General features: G+C 45.2%; 1 protein-coding gene across 2 annotated transcripts; it reads left to right on the top strand.

Moving 5' to 3' along the window:
* The first annotated feature begins 19,330 nt into the window (after positions 1–19,330).
* On the top strand, positions 19,331–23,846 carry POU5F1 (POU class 5 homeobox 1). 2 transcript variants are annotated; one of them, XM_006896206.1, is made up of 6 exons: positions 19,331–19,726; positions 22,162–22,176; positions 22,471–22,585; positions 22,808–22,938; positions 23,199–23,360; positions 23,546–23,846. In XM_006896206.1, the coding sequence occupies exons 1-6, from the start codon at positions 19,331–19,333 to the stop codon at positions 23,810–23,812; spliced, it is 1,086 nt and encodes a 361-aa protein (XP_006896268.1). In that variant the 3' UTR covers positions 23,813–23,846. The 2 variants fall into 2 exon arrangements, with proteins under 2 accessions (XP_006896268.1, XP_006896267.1); XM_006896205.1 differs by lacking the exon at positions 22,162–22,176.
* Positions 23,847–24,052: the final 206 nt, after the last annotated feature.

A 24,052-nucleotide genomic window follows, 5' to 3' on the forward strand; every position in this document is an offset into this window, starting at 1 on the left:
CTTCAGTCAGTGCTGCAAGCCCAGGGCAGAGGAAACCGTGATTTGCGCGACCCCCGACGCGTCCTCCCACTCCCCGTCTTCCTGCTGTTGTCCTTGCTGGGGACAGCACATTCTGGAAGCCAGGACTGTGAGTGAGAATGGGGACTGCGCCGGGGCCTACTCTGCTTCCACCCCCAATTTGTAATCTCCTTTCCTAATACTTCCTCTACCTTCACTCCTGCCCTGCGAGAGGTCTGCCAGACAGGGAAACTGAGTCCAGAGGGCACAACACACCCCGAACAGTGGCCTGTGCCCCGCGCAGGCTGTAAGTTGAGCGGGTGGAGGGGATACTACTGTGTTGCCTCCAGAGCCAGACCTTACACCTCTGAAATCCAAACCCTGCACATTAGGACTCCCCGTGTATGTGCTTCCTGGAACCCAGCCAGAGAGGGCTGGAGAGAAGTCAGGAGAAAACAAGGCCTGGAGTAAGGGTTCCTCAGACATTCCTTTTCCTCTCGCAAGTTCACTGCCCTGCATTCTCTTTCCCTATTCTGGAACCTTAATGCATTCTCTTTCCCTATTCTGGAACCTTAAACTTAATCCATGAGTCCCTAAATGACACCAAACCAATTTTTCTTCCCAGGTACCTACAGGTGGGTTCTGATTGCCTCTGAGAGATCACAGCCTTGAAAACCCTAAGGTTAGAACCCAGTTCTATTCTGAAACGTAGAGGCACCTTGAGTCCTCATAATTAAAAACACCATTGCCCCACAGGCACTAACAGAAAAAGTAATCATTCTGTTATTTATTTTTGTAATTTCCAGCTTACCGCTCAGTTGTTTTGTGCTTGATACTGGGGTTGCAAAGGTGACTAAGAGAGCTATTCTTCAAGAGTATCTAAAAGACACTGAAAAAAGTGGTAAAAGAATACGCTTAACCAGATTAATCAGTAGGTTTTCAGAGGTTGTAATCACAAAATAGAAGACCGACCCATCTTTCTACCTAGGACTAGCTTGTGGATCTAAATTGCCTGTCTTGGTTAGCACCACAACTCCCTACTGACTAGAATAGTGAGATAATACAGATGCTGCCCCAGCAGAACATGTTAGAGTCTAGGGGCATCCCAAAAGAGGAAGGGTGCCATCAAGACAACTATCACGCATAGCAATTCTATGAATAACAGAACCTGACTGTATCCTGCACCATCGTTACCATCTCTGAAGTGCTTGAGCCCATTGTTATAGTCACAATATCAATTTTATCTTGTTGAGGGTCTTCTCTTTCACTGACCCTACACCTTTCCTAGCATGATGTCATTCTCTAAGAACTGGTCCGTTCTGACAATATACACAGAATATATGAGATGAAGTTTGACCATCTTTGCCTCTAAGGATCACCCTGTTTGCATTTCCTCCAAGACAGACTTGTTGTTCTTTGGGCAGTCCATGGGATACTCAGTACTCTTCTCTAGTACCCAGTTCTAGTAGAGTTACATAGGAAGTAACTTAAATTCTACTTTTATTCTACCTTTAGAGATACAGAAAGACTTAGGAGCAGCCTAATACTCCTCTCCAAATTACTTAAGAGCAAAGATATCAGTTTGAAGACTAAAGTGCACTTGATTCACGCCTTGGTCTTTTCAGTCACTTGCTATGCTTCTGGACAATGAATAAAGAAGACAGAAGGAGAATCAATGACTTTGTGTTGTGGTATTAGAGAATAGTGCTGACTAGACCCCATGGACTGCCAAAAGAACAGACATGTCATAGAGAAAGTGTAGCCTGAGTTCTCCTTGGAGGCAAAGATGGCAAAGCTTCGTCTCTCATACTTTGGACGTATTGCTGTGTCAGGTTACTCCTTGAAAAGGGACGTCATGCTTGGAAAACCCTAAGAAGATGAATTGACACAGTGACTGCAGCAGTGGGCTGAAGTGTGTCAGAGATGGTGACGATGACAGAGCATAGGACAGGGTTCAGATCTTTGTTCATAGGGTTGGTATGAGTTGTACTAGATGACATGTAACAATAATAATAATATGCACTGTTGGAACAAAAGCAGGGTCTTAGGGGGAAAACCCATTTTGTGCCATTCAGAACCCTGGAAGTAGAGGTAGCACAGGCTGAATCAGAGCATTATTGATTACTAAAGAGCCCTGGTACCCTAATCTAAAGGTCCCTCTCTGGGACTCTGAGGGGGAAAAAATAAGCAATCTCCTTAGGCCTCTGAAAACCAGATAGAGGGTCAGCTAAGAGCTGGCTCTGAGTATACAACAATGAGGTGAGGTAATAGCATTTATATCTCTATGGCTTTCTTGGTGGTTACTGCCAGGAATTAATGGAATACCAGTTGACATAATTCTTAACAAACAGATGATGCAGCCCTGGAAGTGCTCACCAGGCTGTGACAAGAAATCTGGAGGACAAACTGGCCAAGTAACTGGAAGAGATTAATATTTATTCCCATTCCAATAAACAGTGATCTGACAGAGTACAGAAACTATCGAATGATATCACTAGTATCATTCGCAAACAAGTTGCTGCTGAAGATTATCCAAAAATTACTTGAACAGTATATCAACAGAGAACTAACAGAAACACAAGCCAGGTTTAGAGAGGCTGTGGCACTAGGGACATCATCTCCAATGTCAGATAGATCTTAGCCAAAAGCAGAGAGTACCAGAGGAATGTCTGTGTTTCATTGACTATGCAAAGGCATTTGACAGTGTGGATCACAAAAAATTGTAGCTAAACCTGGGAAGAATGGGAATCTCAGAACACCGGATTATGTTCATGTGAAACCTATACTTAACTTGGATCAGGAGGCAGTTCATCAGAACAGAGCAAGGAAACATTGCATCAAGCACTGTTCAAAACCAGGAAAGGTGTACATCAGGGATGCATCCTGTCTCCATATCTTTTCAATCAGTCAACACTCTTGGTAACAGCAGCCAGGAAATCAGGAGATGAATCGCATTGGGAAAGTCAGTTGTGAGGGACCTCTCAAGAGTACTGAAGAGCAACGACGTCAGGCTGGAGACTAAGGTGTGCCTGATCCAGGCTATAGTCTTTGTAATTATGTGCTATGCATCAGAGAGTTGGACAATGAATAAGGGTGATAGAGAATCTATGCCTTTGAGCTGTGGTGCTGGAGAAGAGTGTTGAATATACCATTGATTGCTAGGAGAATAAACAGGTTTGTCCTGGACAGGGTGAAGCCAGAATGCTCCTTGGAGTCAAGGATTCTGAAGCTTCATCTGACATACTTTGCGCATGTTGCAAGGAGGGACTGGTCCTTAGAGAGAGACATCATGTTTGGGAGAGTGGAGGGACGGCGCAGGAGAGGAAGACCCTTGATGAGATGGATCGATTCTGTGAGTGGAGTGGTTGGAATGAGTGTGTTTGAGACAGTGCGATTGGCACAGGATAGAACAGCATTTAGGGCTCTTGTACATAGGGTCGCTATGAGTTGCAAGTGACCCAATGGCACATAACAACAATAACAACATGCAGAACCGATCATTTGAGAGGCTGGACTTCAGGGGAGGAATGTGGCATCAGGATTGGGGTGAAGACTCAACAACCTGTTTTATGCAGATGACATACCCTTGCTTGCTGAAACTGAGGAGGGCCTGAGGAGGGTCATTGACTATAGTCTGCAATATGGATTGAAGCTCAACATCAAGAAAAAAAAGATTGTCACCACTAGGCCAATTGGCAGAACCATGATAGATGGAAAAGAGAGTGTTAATAATTTCAGGTTCCACAATCAATACTCTTGGCACCAGCTGTCAAGAAATCAGAAGATGAATTGCATTAGGAAAATATGCTGTCTGGGACCTCTCCAGAGTGCTGAAGAACAATGATGTCAGTCTAGAGACTAAGGTGCACCTGATTCAGGCCATAGATTTCACAATTACTTGCTGTATGTCAGAGAGCTGGACAATGAGCAAAGATGACAGAAGAAAAATTGATGCCTTTGAGTTGTGGTGCTGGAGAACAGTATTGAACATACCATAGACTGCCAAAAGAATGAACAGGTATGTCCTGCAGAGGGTGAAACCAAGCTGCTCCTTGGAGGCAGGGATTTTTAGGCTCTGTGTCACATACTTTGACCATGTGGCCAGGAGGGACCAGTTTTGGGAGAAGGATATCATGCTTGGAAAGGTGGAAGGATGGCACAGGAAACGGAGACCCAGGATTGACACAGTAACTAGGGTTGATGAGGGAAACAGTGAGATTGGTTCAGGATAAGGTGCCGTTCAGAGCTATTGTGCATAGGGGTCACAATGCGTTGTAGTTGAATCTTCCAAATATAACAACAACTGGATATTACATTGGTAAGTCTCAGCCATATCCCTACATGATAGGTCTTCATTTTTCATTTTACAATTGAGAAAGAGAGGCTTGGCAGTTAGGGCACCTCCCCAAACTCACACTGCTGCTATGTCCTTTTTAAAAATTTATTTATTGTGGCATGCCAGAATGTTCTTGAGTAAGGAATATCAATCCAGTTCTTTTCAGACTTCAAATCTTAGGCAAATTTCAGGTTCCCTAATAAGCCAGGCCAGCAAATTAACCATGTGTTTGAAGATAGTGAATCAAGCATCATTGCAGGACCTTAGGCAAAGCAGCAAAATGATTCAATTTATGTTCAGAGCAGAACTTTGTGGAGAAGAGAGTATAATTGCTGCGGAGATGAGAGAAAGGAAGCCTTGGGGAATTAGAAGTGGGTGGGTTTCTCTGGGAAATACCTGTTGAATGTCCTTTTGTAGGACAAAGGAAGTGACTCAGGAAACTGTAGACACTGCTCAGATACTGGCGAAGGTCAAGGAGGCTGAGGATCCAGAAAACTTTCTGGGAGGAAAATAAAAAGAGAAACCCTACATAGCTGGGAGGCCAGATCAGATAAGGACTGAAAAGACTTGGGAATTGACAATTAGAAAGTGGCTGGCTGGTGACCTTTCCAGACCAGTGTCATGCTGAGATGAAGAGAAAAGTAAGATTTAAAGGAGACTTTTTTTTAACTAGGTAGAAACAAAAATAATGTTATTTAATAGTAAAATCTAATTTTTTTAAAAACTAACTTTGCATTTTCATGAAAGGTTGCAAATCATACAGGTTTTTCATATAAGTCTTCATAGATATTTTGTTAATGTAATGAATAAATTACAATTGCAATATCAATTACTTACAATTAAAAATTAATTAAAATTACAATAATGGGTTAACCCATTATTATACATTGCCTTTTCCTTCGCTCCACTTAACTGTTTATTACTTTTTCCTTTTTCCCTTTCCCCTTTCCCTTCCTATCCCTGTTCACCCTCCTAAAATTTTAATTTTGTTTTAAAAAGCACATTACACTGTTGATAAAGAACCTAGAAGACCATTTCCTGAATTGACCCCAGGGGTTTTCTTGGGGAGATGAGGGCTTTCACTCGCAAGTTCTTTGTGATAGATACATTTCTGAGATTGTTGATGTTACTTTTTATCAGAAAGAAATCAATCAAGTGAAATATTTTTTAATTAAAAATGAGTGGACATGTCCCTAAGCTTAAGACTGAAACTGAATTTTTTTTGGTGGCACATGTTTACTACAATTTAAAAAATAGAACAAATAAAAAAGGTGGTGACTAAGAAAATAGAGAAAGATAATTTAGGAAATTGAGAAGAGGAAAGGAAGAGCTATTTCTCAAAGAGAATCGTGATGATGGTGGTAGCAATGTTTGTTTTAAATACTTTTTGTGTTATAGTTAATCCTCTGAGATAGGTATTATTTTCTCATTTTATACTGGAGGAAAATAAAGTTCAAAAGTTAAAACCTTGTGTAAGGTAGAATACCTCATGAAGATCATTGAATGTGCTTGTTAAAGATACAGATTCCTTAGTAGGTGGAGAGTTGCTCTGCCAGGCCAAAGCAGCCGGTTCGAATCCACTAGCTGCTCTTGGGGAGACAGATGAGCAGTTTCCTCCCATGCAATTTATAGCTTCTGAAAACCCACTGGAGGGCCAGCTATGAGTCAATTCTGACTCGATGATAAGCAATAGTAGTAGTAGTTGTAGTAGGGACTACTTCAACTTCCTGATTCAAGCTGTTGAGGAAACACCTGGAAAATAGACATCCCTCAGATTCTCAGGCTCTGGCAAGTTTGGGAGCAATGCACTGTGCCCCCTCTACCTCTCTTAGGAGCTGGTATTTGGTAGAGGTTATTAAGCAATAAACTTGTTCCTGTGAGTCAATTCCATTCTGACTGTGTGGATCTCATGTATGTCAGAGTAGAACTTTGTTTCATAGGACTTTCAAAAGCTGGTATTTTTGGAAGGAGATTGCCAGACCTTTCTTCTGAGGTACCTTTGGATAAATGGAAACCTCCATTTTTCTGTTTAGCAGACAAGCTAACCTTTTATAACACCCAAGGAATCCTTCCCTTTTGGATATAGGGAAAGAACCCAGACTCAAATGAAGGCAGGAGGAATTAGCTTTGAACAGAAAAAAGAATGGCTGCCTCTGAGATCAGAGGGAAAGGTGCAAGAAGTACAGTTGGAGTTGAATGTGAAGGGTGTGAGTAGGTTGTTAATCAGCCCATAATCTTCTGAACTGACAGAGGCCATCTCTGGAAGACTGATCTGTTATTGTTGTTATGCACCATTGAGTTGAAACTGACCCATAGCTGACCCTCCAACATGTTTTCAAAGGCAGTAAAATCACAAAGGAGATTGTCCATCTTTTTCCCACAGAGGGGCTGATGGATTCAAGCATGTACCATTGCTTGGCAGTACAAGTCCTTACTACTGAGCCACCAGAGCTTCCTGGAGGAAGGGTATGTTGTTATTGTTTGATACCCTCAACTGTCAAGTCGGAGCAGACTCATAGCTGATCCTCCAGTGGGTTTTCAGAGGCAGTAAATCACACAGGAGGAGATTGCCCATCTTTCTCTTGTAAAGGAGTTGGTGGATTTGAACTGCATGCCTTTGAGATGGAAGCACAGCTCCTTACCACTAAGCTACCAGAACTCTCTAAAGAGTAATTAGCAATATAATTATGGATGGTTTGAGGTGAAGTACAAGGGCTTCAAGTATTGAATAGTTCAAGTATTCAGTACAAGTATTGGAGAAGAAGGAAGGAAAGGACCCTCTCTCCAAAGTGGCCAGGCTCCGGAAGGCCTGATGCACCCCCAGAACAGCCTTAGGCATGTTGTTTGTTGTTGTTATGTGCCATCGAGTTGCTTGCTACTCATAGCGACCCTATGTACAAGAGCCCTAAACGCCGTTCTATCCTGTGCCCACCTAGCCATCCCAAACACACTTATTCCCACCACGCCAGTCACAGAATCGATCCATCTCATCGAAGATCTTCCACTCCTTTGCTGCCCCTCCACCCTGCCAAACATGATGTCGCTCTCCAAGGACCAGTCAGTCCCTCCTTGCAACATGCCCAATTTATGTCAGACAAAGCTTCAGAATCCTTGACTTGAGGTGCTCAATCATTCCTATTCCCAGAGGTTCGTGTGAAGGTGGGATATAGCGAGTGCTGAGGGTGGGGAGAGGTCACCCACTGAGGGACTCAAAACTTTTCTTGGAGCTCAGAAGACTTCCTGAGGACAGAAAGGAATTCTTGAAGGAGGAACAGTCAGATAGATGTTTCAAGAGAGCTTTCTTTTATTATTAAGGAGAACACATTTAAAATGGCTAAGATTGGTGCCAGGGAGACCAGTTAAATTCCAAAAACCTGGCAATAATGCAAGCAAGCTTTAGGTGAATCCTTAAATTTGGATTTTTGGAGTAGTAAAAAATGTCCGAGTTTGTGAACTAGAAAGTAAAAATGGGCAGGACTGTGTGATGCTTGAATCTAGGTGTTGAGAAAGGCAGCAACACGGGAGAAACGTCCATGGAGAGCACACTAGCTGGTTGAGTAACCTCAGATCTGCTGTCGAAATGACAACAGATAAAGTGGGTGGAAGTCAGACGTGTTAGCACAGATAAGTTCATAATCTGAGAGACTTGTTAGACGTAGATAAGGAAATAGAAAATATTTGGGTGAGGAGAGCTAGAAAAGGATAGACAAGTAGACACCAAATAGTCACGATATTCTAACTTTATGAGGCTAATTATATTGATGAGGTTTGAATCTTATCATCCATTGATGGCATCCTTGGTAGCTCAGTGTTTTCACTCTTTTCTTTTCTTTTTTTTTTGTGACGAGAGTCTGCTTGGCTCTACAGTCAACACTCTTGGCACCAGTAGCCAGGAAATTAAAAGACGTATTGTGATGGGAAAGTCTGCTGTTAGGGACCTCTCCAAAGTACTGAAGAGCAATGGTGTCTCTCTGGAGACTAAGGTGTGTCTGATACAGGCCATGGTTTTTGCAATCACTTGTTAAACATTAGAGTTGGACAATGACTAAGGAGGATAGAAGAAGAATTGATGCCTTTGCTCTGTGGTGCTAGAGAAGAGTATTGAGGGTACCATGGACTGCTAGGAAAACAAACAGATTTGTCCTGGAAAGGGTTAAACCAGGTGGCTCCTTGGAGGCAAGGATTCTGAGGCTTCATCTAACATACTTTGGCCGTGTTTTAAGGAGGGACCGGTCCTTGGAGAGGGACATCATGTTTGGTAGGGTGGAGGGACAGCGCAGGAGGGGAAGACCCTCTATGAGGTGGATTGATACAGTGACTGGGGTAATTGGGATGGGTGTGTCAGAGGCAGTGAGATTGGCACAGGATAGAGCAGGGTTTAGGGCTATTGTACATAGGGTTGCTATGAGTCGCAAATGACTCAACGGCACATGAAAACAACAACATTTTTAATGTGTACTGTCAAATCAGATCTGACTGGTATAGGTGGAGATTTCCCCCCTCCTTCTCCAGCAGAGCATCTGGTGGATTTGAACCTCGTATCTGTGAAGAGATTTTTGTAAAAAAAATTAATTTTAAAATGTGAGTGAAAGTTTGCAAATCATATTGATTTTTCAAGAAATAATTAATAAACAATTGGTTTATAACATTAATTACAACTGATTGTAATGTTTGATCATTCCCTCATTGTATATTTGTATATTTCCTTTCCCTTCTCCAAACTTATCTATTTATTAATTTTTACTCCTTTTTCTATCCCTTGTAGCCATTTCCAAACCTGATAACAAGAATTATTTTCTTGTTTACAATCATATATCTGCTTTTAATAATAGTGGTCTTACACAATAATGGTCCTTTATAACTAACTTTTTTTTATTGTATTAATTTTAATGAACATTTACAGAGATTTTGGATTTCCATTCATTCATTGTTGTACTTTTTTCTCTACCCCCCCTCCCAGTTTGCTCCTCTCTTCGAAAAGCAAAAGATAAACTTCATTGGTATGCAGTCCCCCTGCCCTGAATGCACTCCACTATGCAACCTTAATTCTGGATTCCTGCGATAACCATAATACCCTATCATATATCGCTTTTAAACTGTTCTCTCCCTCATCAGTTTCAATGCAGTATACATAATCTATCCAGTTTTTCTCAGTCTTACCCCAACCCTGATGTCACTCTAAGCATAACTGCCTGAGAAGAGCTTGAGACTGCTCATGAGGCTAAGTGGTGGCTATAGCTGTGACCTGGCCCCCTATCGAGCACGTGCATGCTTTGGCTCCAAGCACCTTCTGTCTGTTGGGCCTTCTTGTTTTAACCTCAACTCAGGTCCCTATAACCCCATCACTTGGAAAGCCTCATGTGCCAGAGATAGGGCAGATGAATATTTTGCCTAACCAAGAATTGAAGTTCAGAATTTTTCTACCATGCTTGCACAATATCTATCCTAAATGTGTTAATATATTCTTATCACTATCTGCATGCTCTTTACTATGTAGGGAGTGAGTGGTTTTATTCAGCAGCTTTTATTATAAAATGGTATAACATTACTCAACAAAGGTAATTTCATTACTCTTTGGGGGAGAGGGAATCATCAACTTTTTGTTCAAATAATGCTAGCCTTCTTTAAAGTACTAAGAGTATCATTGCTTAAGAAATAACATAGCAATCATTCTACACCTACATTTCTCCTAGAATAAGAAATTTCTTTCTCTCAGTAAGTACACAATTTTAACAAATTAAAGCCTGAGAGAAATTCTTGAGATCCACTTTTCAGAGGCATGACCAGAACTTACTCACCATTTGTAGAGCTCACCAAATCAAGGAGTCTGTAATGAAAACTGTAGTGTCCTTCTTCCGTGTTTGTTTGTTTCTCCCTCGTCCATGTTTTTAATGCAAAAATCAATGACTAAGAACTTTCTAGTAGATGACGAATGCTATATTCATTATTAGTTAAAGTTAAATAGTCTCACAGTTTATACATCTTAAAGACCAACAGTATTTACATTTTTAAAAAATGTCTAAAGATACCATTAGAAAGTCTGCATATTCCTTTATTAAACAAAATAGGGCACTGCACCTAGTGGCAGTTGCTTTGTGTTTTAAATATATTTAACAAACCATGTAATTCATCTTAGTCTGTGAGCCTTTCTGTTCCATAGCCTCAGAGGGTAGCTTCATGGTACCGATGATGCTAGTTACAATCATTTCCCCCACCACAACACAGTCCAGGCTAGAGAAACTGGCTAGACTTGATGGTGGTCTCACCCACCAGAAATCCATCATATGAGGCAAGTTGTTCCATGCTCTATTTAGAATTTGTTGTACTTCAGATAATGTGGATGTCAGGCCAAGATGGTCATTAGGTGGTTGGAGCATATGCATGGAAAATATCAGGAAGGACTAGGTTAGATTTGAGTCAAAAAACCAAGCCAGGGTGAGATCCTGCAAGGAGACAGAAGTTTCCCCTTCAACTGCCTACTCCTCACCTCCATACTGCTTTCTTTGTTATTGTTGTACATATCCTGTGGAGTTGGATACTTACCCCTAGCTAACTTTCCTTCCAGCAAGTTTTCAGAGACTATAAATTGCTGAGGAGGAGATTGTCCATCTTTCTCCTACAGAGCAACTGGTGGATTCAAACTTCGAGCCTTCCGGTTGTCTGCTTCTTACCACTCAGCCACCAGAGCTCCCTTACTACCTTCTTTAATGTCCAAAAAAATAGTCATATTGCCTCATGGTGTGTCTTGTGAGATCTTCTCCCTGGTAAGACCCCCTTATTAGAAATAACCTTTTCCTATTGACTTTTCTTTTCCCCCTCAGCAACCCATTCTCTGCGTTATGACTTTGTTGCTGTTTCCCAGCCACGCCCTGGGCAAGCCCAGTATGAGTTTTCAGGCTATTTGGATGACCAGCTTTTTTTATGGTGTTGCAAAGAGGGCAGGTGGGCAGAGCCGCAGGCATCCTGGTCCCAGGCCAATGACCCAGGGGCTTGGGAGAAGCTGATTCTCAGACTGAAGGCCAGAGCCCAGCATCTCGTCATCATCCTAAGGAGCATCATGGAGCACAACAACCAGAGCCAAGGTGATTGGGTTGTGGGTGGGACAGTCAGCTGGAGGCACGAAAGAAAGGGACGAATCAGCACTAAGAATCAGGCCTAAAATGTGAAGCTCGACTACAATTTACTAAACTCTGTGCCAGCCACTATGCTGTGTCTTCTATCTAGTTAGGGCATTTCATCTCTGAGATTCTGCTGTTATCTCTTCCTCCTGTCTGGGGGATTTAATCTCCCACTGAAAGCTCTAGTAATAGTTATGTATCCAGTGGCACATAAAAGACTGAGTAGCAGATATTGCAAAGGATAGGATGTAACTATAATATACCCACACTTTCACTCAGTCAAGGGATGAGTGTGCTCCACCCACAGTGACCTCATGTATCACAGGAGGGCGGTGCTCCAGAAAGTTTTCAGGAGCTGATGTTTCTTCTGGAAATAGATCAGCAGGACTTTTTTTCTGAGGTGCCTCGGGGTTAGACACTAAACTTCAAACTATGGATAGCAGCAAGCAGATTAATCCTCTGCACCACCCAGAGACTCAGAGAGATAGGACTTGAGAATTCTCTACTATCTCTAAAGTCCTGAGCTTCCCTTCCAGTGAAAAAATTCCAATTTATTCCGACTCAGGCACTGGGAACTCTCTTTGCTTTTCCTAATGTATCCATCTCCTCAGCCACCCCTCTCGTCATATGAACGTTGGAGAACTGGTCGGTTGGAGGAGTCCTAAGGGGAGAATATTTTCAAGCTCCAACATTTTTCTCTTAGCTTGCAAATATTTGTGTGCCAGTAAAATAAAAAAAAATGGTAGCAGTTACTAATTCTTGTACTCTAATGGGCAGTTTTTATGTTACATTACATTAGCACTGACAGGCATTCTCTCATTTGATTCCCTCCCCCCACCTTGGGAGGTAAAATTATTGTTACTAATAATCCCTAGCTGAAGAAAGCTAGGCTTAGGTAAGTTCAGTAACCTTTGCCAAGGGTGTACATGCAGCTACTAGGAGACATTTAGACCTAGGATTTAAACATTTATGTAGTGCTGAGCTCAGGGGTCTTTTCTGGAGGGCTTGGTATGATGGGGAGCGTTACTGAGGAGGATGCAGCGTGACCAGTAGTAGTACATTCATGGCATGCTGGGAACACATACAAGAGTCACTGGCTGCAGGAGATGGAGGTTGGGGTGCAGCATGACTTCTTAAGGAAGTGCGTGACAGAGAAGAAGGAGAATGAGAGAAGGTGTTTTGGGAAGTGGAAAGGGCCACTGTTTTGCTCCCCTCTGACTTTGGGGGTTCTGGGTTTTGGAATTTCAGAATCACACATCCTTCAGACTTCAGTGGTCTGTGAGTTACTGGGGAACCAGAGCAACTGGGGACACTGGCGATACAACTACGATGGCCAAGACTTCTTTCTCAGCACACTTGAGTCTTTGAACTCCAGCAGAAGCTGGAGTGCAGACAGGGAGAAGGGAAAGGAACAATCCTTCCTGACCAAGAGCTGCATCTACCCTCTCCGGAAATACCTGGAAGCTGGTGTAGGGGCACAGCCTCTGACGGATGTGTTAGAAGCAACAGGTCAGAGGGGTAAGGTGGAAGGGCTGAGGGCGTAGGGGAAGGAGGAAGTAGGCTCTTTAGCTAGCTTCAGAAAAACTTGTTGAAATTCCTAATATGACCCTAGTCCCATCACTGGCCACCAAGCCATTCTACTTTCCTTATCGTATACAAGCATGATCCATCCTATCTTCACTCAATGCTCCAAATCTGACCCAGGCTGCATTCCAAGGACACTCAGGTGGTGTGTGCCTGATGTTGTTGTTAGGTGCCGATGAGTCGCCTGCGACTCATTTCAACACTATGCACAACAGCTCTGGACCTTGCTCTATCCTGGGCATGTGTCTGATAGTCATCATAAATGCAAGGTCACTGGTGCCTAGTAGCAGATCTAGTCTGGAGTGGAAGATACATGGCAGTTTGGCAAGACCAGAGGCAAGAAGCTGGCCTGGTCCAGGAGTCTTTAGCTTTTTGTTGTACCACCCCTCCTTGTCCCACTGCGGTGGGTACTCACCTGGAAGAAAACCCATTCCAAAATCGTAGCCCTTGGCATCAATTCTCTAGTAGCCCAGTTTACTTACTTGAGAATGAGCTGCCCCTGAACCCCAAGTTCTTAGGGCTTCAGGTTGTTGGACCCCCAGTGGGCAGGACTGCTCAGTACTGAAGTCCCCTTTGAGGTGAACACAGGTTTTATTGTCCAGTGGACCTCAGAAGTGCAACTAAGGTAGCCCAGGAAAGGTTTAGGGGTATATTATGAATTGGCTTTTGTTCCCCAAAATATGTATTATAAATCCTGGCCTCTGTGCATGTGCTTATAATCTCATTTGGGAATGGTTTATCTTTGTTTTGGGCAAGATTGGTATAGGGTATAATATTTTCTTTGAGTTAGTATCTTTTTTTTGTGTGTGTGTGTGTGTGTGTGTGTGTGCGTGTACCGTCAAATCAGATCTGACTCGTACAGGAGGAGATTGTCCCTCCTTTTCCCGGCAGAGCATCTGGTGGATTTGAACCGTGTGCCTTTGGGATTGTAGTTGCAGCTCCTTGCCACTAGGCCACCAGAGCTCCCCTTGTATCTTTTGAGATATAAAAGAGATTTAAACAACCAGGCAAGTTAAAGTTGGGGTAAGATAGATGCCAAGTTACATGGAGTTCTCCAGGGGACACTGAGCCCACACTGAAAGGAGACAAGGATCTTCCAGAACCAACAGAAATCCTTCCCCTAGATCTGGTTCTCAGAATTTAAGACTTCTAGTCTCCTAAACTATGAGGAAAGAGATGTTTATTAAAGCCACCTACCTGTGGCATCTCTATGATAGCAGCACTGATGACTAGAACTGAGTGGGAGCTGAGCCCTAGGGATGGTCTACCAGAAGCTCACATACTCTCTCTTTTCAGAGGCTCCGGGTTTTAAGCAGCCCCCAGCCTGGATCTTCTGTGGGATCTTGGCTTCTGCAGTGGTCATTGTGGGAGCAACAGGCACCTACCTATGGAAGCACTGGAAGAAAGTCCGGACAACAGGTATGGTGGGAATTTTAGAGGTGACCACGGCCTCTTTCCCTTGAAGGCTGAGGGCTCAAAGAAGCAATTTAAAGACTACATGAGAGAGAATATGAAAAGGAGAGAAAGTAGATTAGGGTCTCTTGTTTCCTGTTTTCCTTTGATCTGGGCTGCCTCCTCATTGGCACATTACACACACAGCACATACACACCACACATGCACAGAAACACACAGTCTCCGTGAGAAGGTCTACCTTCTGTTTCTCCACTGGTATGTTTCTAGAAAGTTCCCAAGTACTGAAAACCAAATCAAAACTGGGCTCTCAGACATTTCCACAGGTCTTGATTGAAATTTAAGGAAGGAACCTGCAGAGTTCTGAGGAACTCTGCTTGGAGGTGACATACAGGAAAAACCTCCACCAATGTCTCACTGAGTCTCTTCCCTCCTACTCCTCTGGTCCCAATTTCTCTTCACAGGTATGCAGAGAGAAGTCTTCATTCCCATGTCAAGTGAGTAGATGGGAAAGCATGTGGAAATGGGCCCTAGTTTTATGGCTGATTTGGAAGGAAATTTAGAATTCATTGAGTACAGTTCCTTTTTATAGATGAGAAAACTGATTCTACACAAGCGAGGCACCATTAGCTGGGGTATTCAGAGCCGTACGCTAGTTTGTTCCTAACTACTTTTAGCTTCACCACCCTCACCCCTTAACCTCTTCATCTCCCCACTGACCACAGTAGAGAGCTGACACCACTATTTTTCCCCCCTTAATTTTATGCTGGTTCATTTACAAAGTAAATATATTGTTTTTCATACCTGATCTTTCCCATTTCCTTCACCCTCCCCCCTCCACCAATCAAATTGTGTGACCCTGTGATTAATCCCTCCCACCCTCACCCATCCTCACACCTCTGCTTTCACCCTTTTCTTCCTTGGATCCTCATACTTGTTCTACAATAATGTTCTTATACAGTATTTGTCCTCATGGGACTGAATTAGTTCACTTAGCATAATGCTCTCCAGTCCCTTCCAGGTTAGGTAGTAATTTACAAAATCATTGCTCCTGCGTCCTGCACAGTATTCCATCATGTGAATGTACCATAATTTCTCAATCCATTTGATTGTGGTTGGACATGACTGACACCACTATTTGACATTAAAAGAAAAATTAAAATGTCTGAGCCTGGAGAAAGATCTTGAGTTACAGGCCTAGTGGGGTGGTCAGAGGGTCAGTTGTTGAGAAGAGGGAGGCCAGTTTCCTTGAGCAGTGGGTATGTGTAAATTGAGGTGGAGGGGGGTAACTCTCAAGGGAGGCAAGGCCTGAACCTTTCTATGCTCAGCTTTTCTTTCCTCTGCCTTCAGATTGACAGAAACCAGTGGATTCCTCCACCCTTTGTAGCAGAAGTCTCCATTGGTCCCCATCATCGTTTGATTGTTTGCTTAACCAGTCAGCACCCTCATCCCTACTGGGGAGCAGCTGGCTGATAGCAGGAACATCCTTGCAGCCCAATCTGTGGGCCCACCCAGCCACACCTTCGGAGGAGAAGGAGATCACCCCCTACCATCCCTGTGTTTCCTGGCAGTGTTGTACAACCAGATATATTTGTCTGTGAAGGAATTCTGGTGGTCTAGTGGATAGGAGTTCTGGTGACCTGATGGTAAGGAGTTGCACTGCCAAATCGAAGCATTGCAGTTTGCATCTACCATCTGCTCTGTGGCAGAGAGATGAGTAGTCTTCGGAGCAATTTAATGTCTCAGAAAACACAATGGAGGGGTCAGCTCTGAGTCTGTTCTGATTGGACAGCAGTGAGTTGCTGTGAAGGGTCTTGACATGGTAATAAAAGTATATGTGGCAACTTTGTGAGGGTCCTCTTAAATTGACTTGATGTTTCTCTTTGATTCCTTAAGACTCAAAGGAATCAAGGAGGCGTCTCCTATTTCCTTTCAAGGAGGAAGGTCTGTCCCTTTAGGATCTAACAGTCTAATAACTCTATCATTTTACCTTAAAAAAGAAAAATTTTCAAGGCACCAAGTCTGATGACGCAGCCCTGTTTCCCATCTCCCTCAAGAGCAACAAACAACATTGACTCTGAGTGAACTGGCCTTAGCAGAAGTGAACGGACCTACCCTAATAGGTCTCATCACATAGGGTGGTTATGATGGCACCTAGCCACAACAGGAGATGGGCCTTTTGTTCACTTGAAGCTTTTCATGAGGGCCCAGCTAGACCTCTAGACAAATTCAGCTGGGTCCAGAGAACTATGTGACCTCAAGTTTTCCTTTCAGATGTGCTCCTTGCCCAAGCAGAAACCTACAACACAAATTGTAAAAAAAAAAAGAGAGAGAGGGTAATGTTGCTTGGGGAAGTTGGGGAAGGTGAGTCACTGAGAAAGCAGAGCTGAAGGAGTGAAGGGTTTGGGGAGCCTTGAGGGTGGTACACAGAGGGGCACTGAGAACTTTGTATTTTAGCCATGTCTTGGACCAACTCCTGCCCATCCCCCTAGAAGCTGCATCTTGGCAGACAGCAGAGAGCTGCATAACAAAGATACCTTGATTCTGTTCTGTTGGGTGGGGAGCTGGTGTTGCCCCTCCAGTTCCAAAGCCTGACTCTTCACCCCCACCTCCACCCCCCACCCCCGTCAGGCCCTTAATCTACCTGACTTTTGGGGTGGTGAGTGATTTAAAGGTAAACACAGCTCTACCTCCAACCGTTTTAGCTCTTCATGTACTTATGGAAGTGTTGAAACACATGCATTTGGTTAGTGGCAAGTATACAGAGCATGTGAGCAGGGGCAGTTTGGTAACTCATTGGAAACAAACAGGGTCAAACAGAGGGATATTACTACCCAGGTGAAAATGGCTGGTTCCCTGGACATAGAAGAGCGCCACCAGGACACCCCACCCCTCCAAAAACAGGCATTGAACCACTTCACCCCTGCAAACAACTACAGACAGGGCCAAGGCTGGAGTGGAGATGAAGTGATACCTTCACAGGGGGATTGTCCCCAGACTGAGGCTTCCACCTCCAAATGATGGGCACAGTGGTCTAGACCTTCCCAGAGCCCCTAGTTCACCCCAAGGTCTCCATTTACAGCAGGTTTAAGGGGCAGACAGACAAACCTCATCCCTTGCAGACTAGCATAGGGAGGGCTATTCTCTTGCAAAAAGCTTCAGACACTTAATGAGGCCAGCAGTTGAACCTTGGGTGTATCAGGCCAAGGCCCCAAAAATCAGAGCCTGAGGGAGCACTTAGGACAGGACTCCAGCGATTCCACCTCAAGTCACTCCCTATCTCCTCAGCACCTTTTCATCAGATCCCCAAAATGAAGCACATCCTGTGGCTTAGAGGTGGGGGAAGGGTGTGTCAAGAGGCCAGACACCCGAGTACGATGGATGGGGGAGCAGGATACCGGGGTCCTGGCAGGAGGCCCCTAGAACCTGTCTGAGGAGCCTTAGTCTTTGAGGGAGACTTAGGTAGGGGGTTGCTGGAGCAGCATTTAGCGGCTGTGAGGGGGTTGGGGCTGGAGGGCTGAGGGGAGCAGGAAGTTGTCCCCAGGGGAGCCATCTAGGCCCATTCAAGAGTTGAGCACTTGTTTAGGGTTAGAGCTGCCCCCTCTGGGGACTAGGATTGTCCAGCCTATGCCATTGTCCTGCCCCCTTCCCCCCTGTCACTTCCAGGCTGCTTTGAACCCGAAGTCAGATATTTTCTTCTTCCCCCTCCTACCTTGACTTTCCCCACCCAAGACTTAGGACTGGAGGCCTGGTTTAGGAAGGTGGGGGAGGGCCTGCATTCTTAGATCCTCAGGTCCCTGAAGTAGGGCTTTGAGGACCCCGATACTCTTGTCCCACTGTGTTGGGGGATGGGCATAATGGTGGCGTGAAGGAGTGAGGAGTGTTTTTGTCTTCTGTCAGAACTAAGATTGGCAAACTGGCCCAGTCAGTTCAGAGTCTTATCCTGGAGAAGAGGTCCCATTCCATAGTCTGTTAGGTGAGGAGACTTTGTGGACGGGTGTGGGAGGTAGGGGATAAAGGGGACCCTTGGTATAGAATGAGAGCTGTACCAGTCTGCCCCTGCTGGTGAATTTAGCAGGCTGGGCAGATGCTCTTTGGAGGCAAGGATGGTGAGAGTTCTCCTATAGATTGGATGAGGTAGTCATATTGTTAGGATGGGTAGACTTTGGAAAAAGACGTTATACTAGAACCCTTAACAAGATGAACTGATGCAATGACTGTAATAATGAGTTTGAGCATGAGGTCATGAGGATGGCAGAGGATAGTGCAAAGTTTTGATCTATTGTTTATAGGATTGATCTGTTCATAGGTCGCTATGAGTCACGGTTGACCTGAGGGGGCACATAGCAGATTTGAAGCTTCAGGCGAGTAAAGTGGGTGGGAATGCCTGGGTTTCTGGGTAGGGGGCAGCTGGTTAGTGTACAATGAATTATATGTACACTATTTATAGACACAGCAGTACGTGGCACATATAGGTTCATTGAGTTATTATTGTCTGAAGAGCTCAAAGAGTGGCTGAGTCAAAGTGAGGGGATGATGCCAGGGTTCATGGAGAATGTGAAAGATCACAGGCCTGAGGTGTGCAAGGCTGGGCACCTTGTGGACAATTGGCAGTGAAGGCGCCCAAAGAAAACTTGCAATGAGGACCCTGGAAACTGCAGACTTCTAGTGGGACCTCCCAGGGTTACTTCGTCTACAAAGTCTACTGCCACCAACAGGCCAACACTTTCCGCCTCAGTTTCTCCCACTCCCTCTCCCCCACCCATCCAGAGGGCGGGGCCAGAGGTCAAGGCTGGTGGGTGGGATAGGGGAGAGAGATCTGGAGCAGTCCCTCCCAGAGCCCTCTGTTCCTGAGGCCCCCGGCTTGGGGTGCCTTCCTTCTCCATGGCAGGATCCCTGACTGCCGACCTTGCCTTTTCGCCCCCACCAGGAGGTGGAGATGAAGGGCCAGGAGGGCCTGGGCCAGACTCAGGCTGGGCTGACCCCCGCGCCTGGCTGAGCTTCCAGGGTGCCTCAGGTGGGCCAGGAATCGGACCAGGTGCTGAGTTCTGGGGCATTCCTGCGTGCCCCTTGCCCTACGATTTCTATGGAGGCATGGCATACTGTGGACCTCAGGTTGGCTTGGGGCCTCTGCCCCAAGGTGGCCCTGAGACTCCGCGTCCGGAGAGTGAGGCGGGCGCTGGAGTGGAGAGCAGCTCCGAGAGGGCCTCCCCGGAGCCCAATGCTGCTCCGCCTTCTGCCAAAGTGGACAAGGAGAAGCCGAATGAGGTCGAAGACGAGGTGAGTGATTCCTGGGCCTGGAACCCAGAGGGGGAATAGGTCAGGGTGCACCATCCCGGGCAGGCGGGTGTGTGGCTACTCTAGACAGGGTCAAGGTGGGGATTAGAAACTGGAATTCAGAGAGAATCCAAGCAAGATGTGGGCAAATCGGGAGCGAGTGTAGTGTGGGCCTAGGTCTTTGTCAAAAAGTCCTTTTGTATTGCCTAGACACAGCCAGGATCAAATTGCTCATTTCTAGCCCAGTCTTGGACGGAGGTTGGGGTTTGAACTTCTTGTCCGCACCATTAACCCTTCTTGAATACTTTATCCTATCAAACTCTTGATCTATACCCTTAGGGTTAATTAAGCACAGCCTGAGGGCAAGAACCAGTGAATGTTCTTATCTCGGTCTAATTGTTCCTGAAGGTCTAGGGTGTGACTGAAGTCTTGCTTGGTTTACACCTCGAGTCAAATTTTGAGGTCCCTTTACTGCTGCTGGTACAACGGTTAAATATTTGTAGCTGCTGCCCCAAAGGCCAGAGATTCGACTCCACCGGCATCTCTGAGAGAAAAGACCAGGCTGGCTGCTTTTGTAAAGGTTACAGTCCTGGAAACTGGGGCAGATCGCAACAGCTATCTTTTGCCTTTGGGCCCAGTGAGTCACCATTATTCCAGGTGCAACGCCTTAGAGGCTCCTTGTAGAATACTGAAAATGACTGCTTTTGATCAATTCCATACATTAATAAGGGGGGAACCTCCAGAAGATGCCATCTCTAAGCCATTCACAAATGGGGGGCTTGCTGAAGGATTAAAGACTTCAGCCCCGCCGAGGCTATTAAAGATGGATCTTTAATAGACAAGTAAGTGTAAGCAATTAGAGATCCAGGACTAAGCTTTTAGGCCCAACTGAAGGAGGTGTGAGAATGGTTTCAGCCGAGACAGTAGCCGCAGACTCCTTGCAGGAGGTGACTGCTGAGCCTTGAATAATAATGGCTGCCAATTGTGGGCTACTTCCTAAGTGCCTGACTGTGTGCCCAGCTTATACATCATTATCTCATTAGCCATCACAAAATCTCCTAGGGAGCTTATTTCACAGGTTTTAGCTGCTAAGAGGGAAAGCAAGGGATTGAACAGGGATTTACCAAACTCATTCAACAAACTTGCACCCAAATAAGGTTTGGGAAAACTGAGGCTGCCCTTTGTAGAACAGTCGTTGATCAGGCAGGGGCAGGTGTTGGCAATGGAAATAGACTTTATTTGTAGACTCTTGAAAGCCTTCTGTTAAGGCCACCAAGGTTTTCCCTCTACACTAGCCCTTGTACCCTGAAACTGAGTCCTCCGACCTCCTGCTTTCTTCCTTTACCTTTCCCTAGTTTCATCCACTCTCAACAACTGCCATTTATACGTAAATGAAGGCGCCAAGGTGGAAAAGTGCTTAACTCCTCCCCTAAAGCCTTGGAAACCCTATGGGCAGTGGTTCAAACATGGAAGACTGCTCCATTTTCTGTCACCAGCCAGCTATCACTCATGCCTAAGGGCTAGACAAATCTGTTTTCTATTCCTTTCACATCTTGGAGACAGACCGTGGTCCTTTGCTGTTAGTTGCTGGCTCCAACTCACAGAAATTCCAGTCTCTGCGATGCTATGTTGTTGCAGCCATTCTCTCTCAAAGTCTTCTAAAGAGCATTCCAGCTGCACTTCTGTGCACTGTGCCTGCCAGTTGGCCTCAACCTGCAAATCCTACATCCACTCCACTGGAAGTGGAAACATCTGTTTAAAGCATCTGAATGCATCCTCAATCAGTTACTTCTAGCATCCTTATCCCAGTCCCATCACCTTTACCCAGTCTATTTGACTGTACCTATGTGATCCTTCCTTCCAATCTAGTGCCAGTATATCAACCTACTGATCTATATAAAATGTAGGCATTAATATTTTTGCTGAGTAATAATAATTAATAACTGAGCAATAAGATAGTAGCAAGTTGTACCTACAGGATGTCTTGCTTCTTCTCTTGGACCTCATCAGCTTCTATTTGCTTTCTTGTATTCACTGGGCTTTGTCTAAAATACTGTTTAGATAATCTTTTGCACAAATATCCTTTTCCTTGGCCATCCTATTTCTGTTATTCTCTTTGTATTTTTTTCCCCATAGCATTTCTGGCATTCTAACATCCCGAGTAAATTACTTGCCTACTCTATGTTGTGTCATTGAGTTGAAACTGATGCTTAGCTGCCCCTCCAGCGTGTTTTCAGAGGCTGTAAATCACAAGGGAGGAGACTGACCTTGTTCTCCCTCAGAGCAGCTGGTGGATTTGGACCACCTGCCTTTAGGTTGGCAGCCCAACCTCCTTACCCACTATTTCTCTACTCTCAATACTTCTAAACCAGCAATACTCAAGTTAAAAGGTCTTTGAGAGCATTAAATGAGCCAACAGACAGGGATTCCCTTTATAGCCTGAAAGATGTTACGTCCATAGCCAGGGTCTGTCTTACATTCTGCATAGTGCACTACATTTAATAGAAGTACAGATTTCTGGAGGAAGAAAGGATCTCTTGGCATTGAGCCAGTGAAGGGACGCATGATATTTGCATGTGATGTTAGGTGGCAGTTCAGGGAGGCAGAGATACTTCCAGACTATTTCTTGGGGGTGTAGTCAGAAAAAGTACTGAGAAAGGAAATTGGGATAGAAGGGCAGGTGATTTATGTCTTTGTTTTTTCTAAGTTCTCTGGGGTATCCCCCCCCCACCCCCCACCCCTTTCAGGACATCAAAACTCGGCAGAAAGATCTGGAGCAATTTGCTAAACTCCTAAAGCAGAAGAGGATCACCCTGGGGTATACTCAAGCTGATGTGGGGCTCACTCTGGGAGTTCTCTTCGGTGAGTCCACTCAGCATGTCCTGACCTACCAGGAAGTAGGGATGTTTCAAGGGCAGTTTTGTCCCCAGCCATGAAGAAGGGAGATCAGGGAGGGAGGTACTTGGATCCCTAATTGTGTGTGAAGTGTCTTGTGAAGACTGGATGAGGATGGGGCCCTGGGTATTTGTCCTCAGGCTTGGAATGCTGCCTTACCTTGTCTTTCTTGCTATTGGCCTCCCCCAGGGAAGGTGTTTAGCCAAACCACCATCTGTCGCTTCGAGGCTCTGCAGCTTAGTTTCAAGAACATGTGTAAGCTGCAGCCCCTGCTACAGAAGTGGGTTGAGGAGGCAGACAACAATGAAAACCTCCAGGAGGTAAGGGCAAGTGGCTCTGAGCAGGGGCACCTGCCTGCCCAGTCCCATTTTACATCGCTTCTGTTCCTTGCTTGAAGTCCTCTTATGGGACTACATTTGATGGAATGAGGTGTGTAATCCTTCAGTCTAGGAAAAGGCTCTGGGGACACATCAAATTCCTAGTGCCCTATAATCCTTTGGTTTTTGTGCTGTTGTTTAGTTAGTCCAAGGCCTACCCTCCCATCTTCATTTTCATCCCCTCTCCTCTCCACTTGTCCCAGATATGCAAAACGGAGACCCTTCTGCAGCAGGCCCGAAAGAGAAAGCGAACAAGCATTGAGACCCGAGTGAGAGGCAGCCTGGAGAGCCTGTTCCTCCAGTGTCCCAAACCCACCCTGCAGCAGATCAACCACATCGCCCAGCAGCTCGGCCTTGAGAAGGATGTGAGTGCCCCACCAGACTGCTCCAATCCCTACTTCTCTCCAAGCATACCCTCACCCCTTTCTCCTTGCTCTGACTCCTGCCTCTCCACTCTCTAAGCTTTTAGATCCAATTAGCAAGCCAAGCCAGCCCCACTCTTCTGGAACTGAGGGTCTAATATCACTCTCCACTTTGTCCCTACCCTTAGGTGGTCCGCGTGTGGTTCTGTAACCGGCGTCAGAAGGGCAAACGATCTGGTGGTGACTACTCCCAACGAGAGGATTTTGAGCCTGCTGTCTCTCCTTTCCCAGGAGGACCGGTGCCTTTTCCTTTGGCACCAGGACCCCATTTTGGTGGTCCAGGCTATGGAGGCCCTCACTTTACTACTCTGTACTCCCCGGTCCCTTTCCCTGAGGCGGAAGCCTTCCCACCTCTCCAGGTCTCTCCTGTGAGCTCTCCCATGCATTCCAACTGAAGTGCCTGTCCTTCCTAGGAATGGGTGGCAGAGGAAAGGAGAAAATTTGGAAATAGCCATGGTATTTGTACTAGGGCTTCTTGGTTTAAGTTCCTCACTCACTAAGGAATGAAGAAATTGGGGGAAACACCTGAAAGAGGATAGGAGATTGGGGGTAGAGTTCAGTGACGCTGATAATTAATCCTCCATCTTAACTAAAAGAATCTTTGCTTTGTTCTTAAATAAAATACTTGGGACCGA

This window comes from Elephantulus edwardii, unplaced genomic scaffold (genome assembly GCF_000299155.1).
Source record: "Elephantulus edwardii isolate Elephantulus edwardi_28Jun2011 unplaced genomic scaffold, EleEdw1.0 scaffold00184, whole genome shotgun sequence".
Classification (NCBI taxonomy): Eukaryota; Metazoa; Chordata; class Mammalia; order Macroscelidea; family Macroscelididae; genus Elephantulus; species Elephantulus edwardii.

What these genes read in the sequence shown, in the direction of transcription:
- POU5F1 (XM_006896206.1), top strand. Translation starts at nt 19,331, where the DNA reads ATGGCAGGATCCCTGACTGCCGACCTTGCCTTTTCGCCCCCACCAGGA. An exon ending in ACAATGAAAACCTCCAGGAG is followed by an intron (nt 22,939 to 23,198) that starts GTAAGGGCAAGT and finishes CACTTGTCCCAG; the next exon opens with ATATGCAAAACGGAGACCCT. An exon ending in AGCTCGGCCTTGAGAAGGAT is followed by an intron (nt 23,361 to 23,545) that starts GTGAGTGCCCCA and finishes CCCTACCCTTAG; the next exon opens with GTGGTCCGCGTGTGGTTCTG.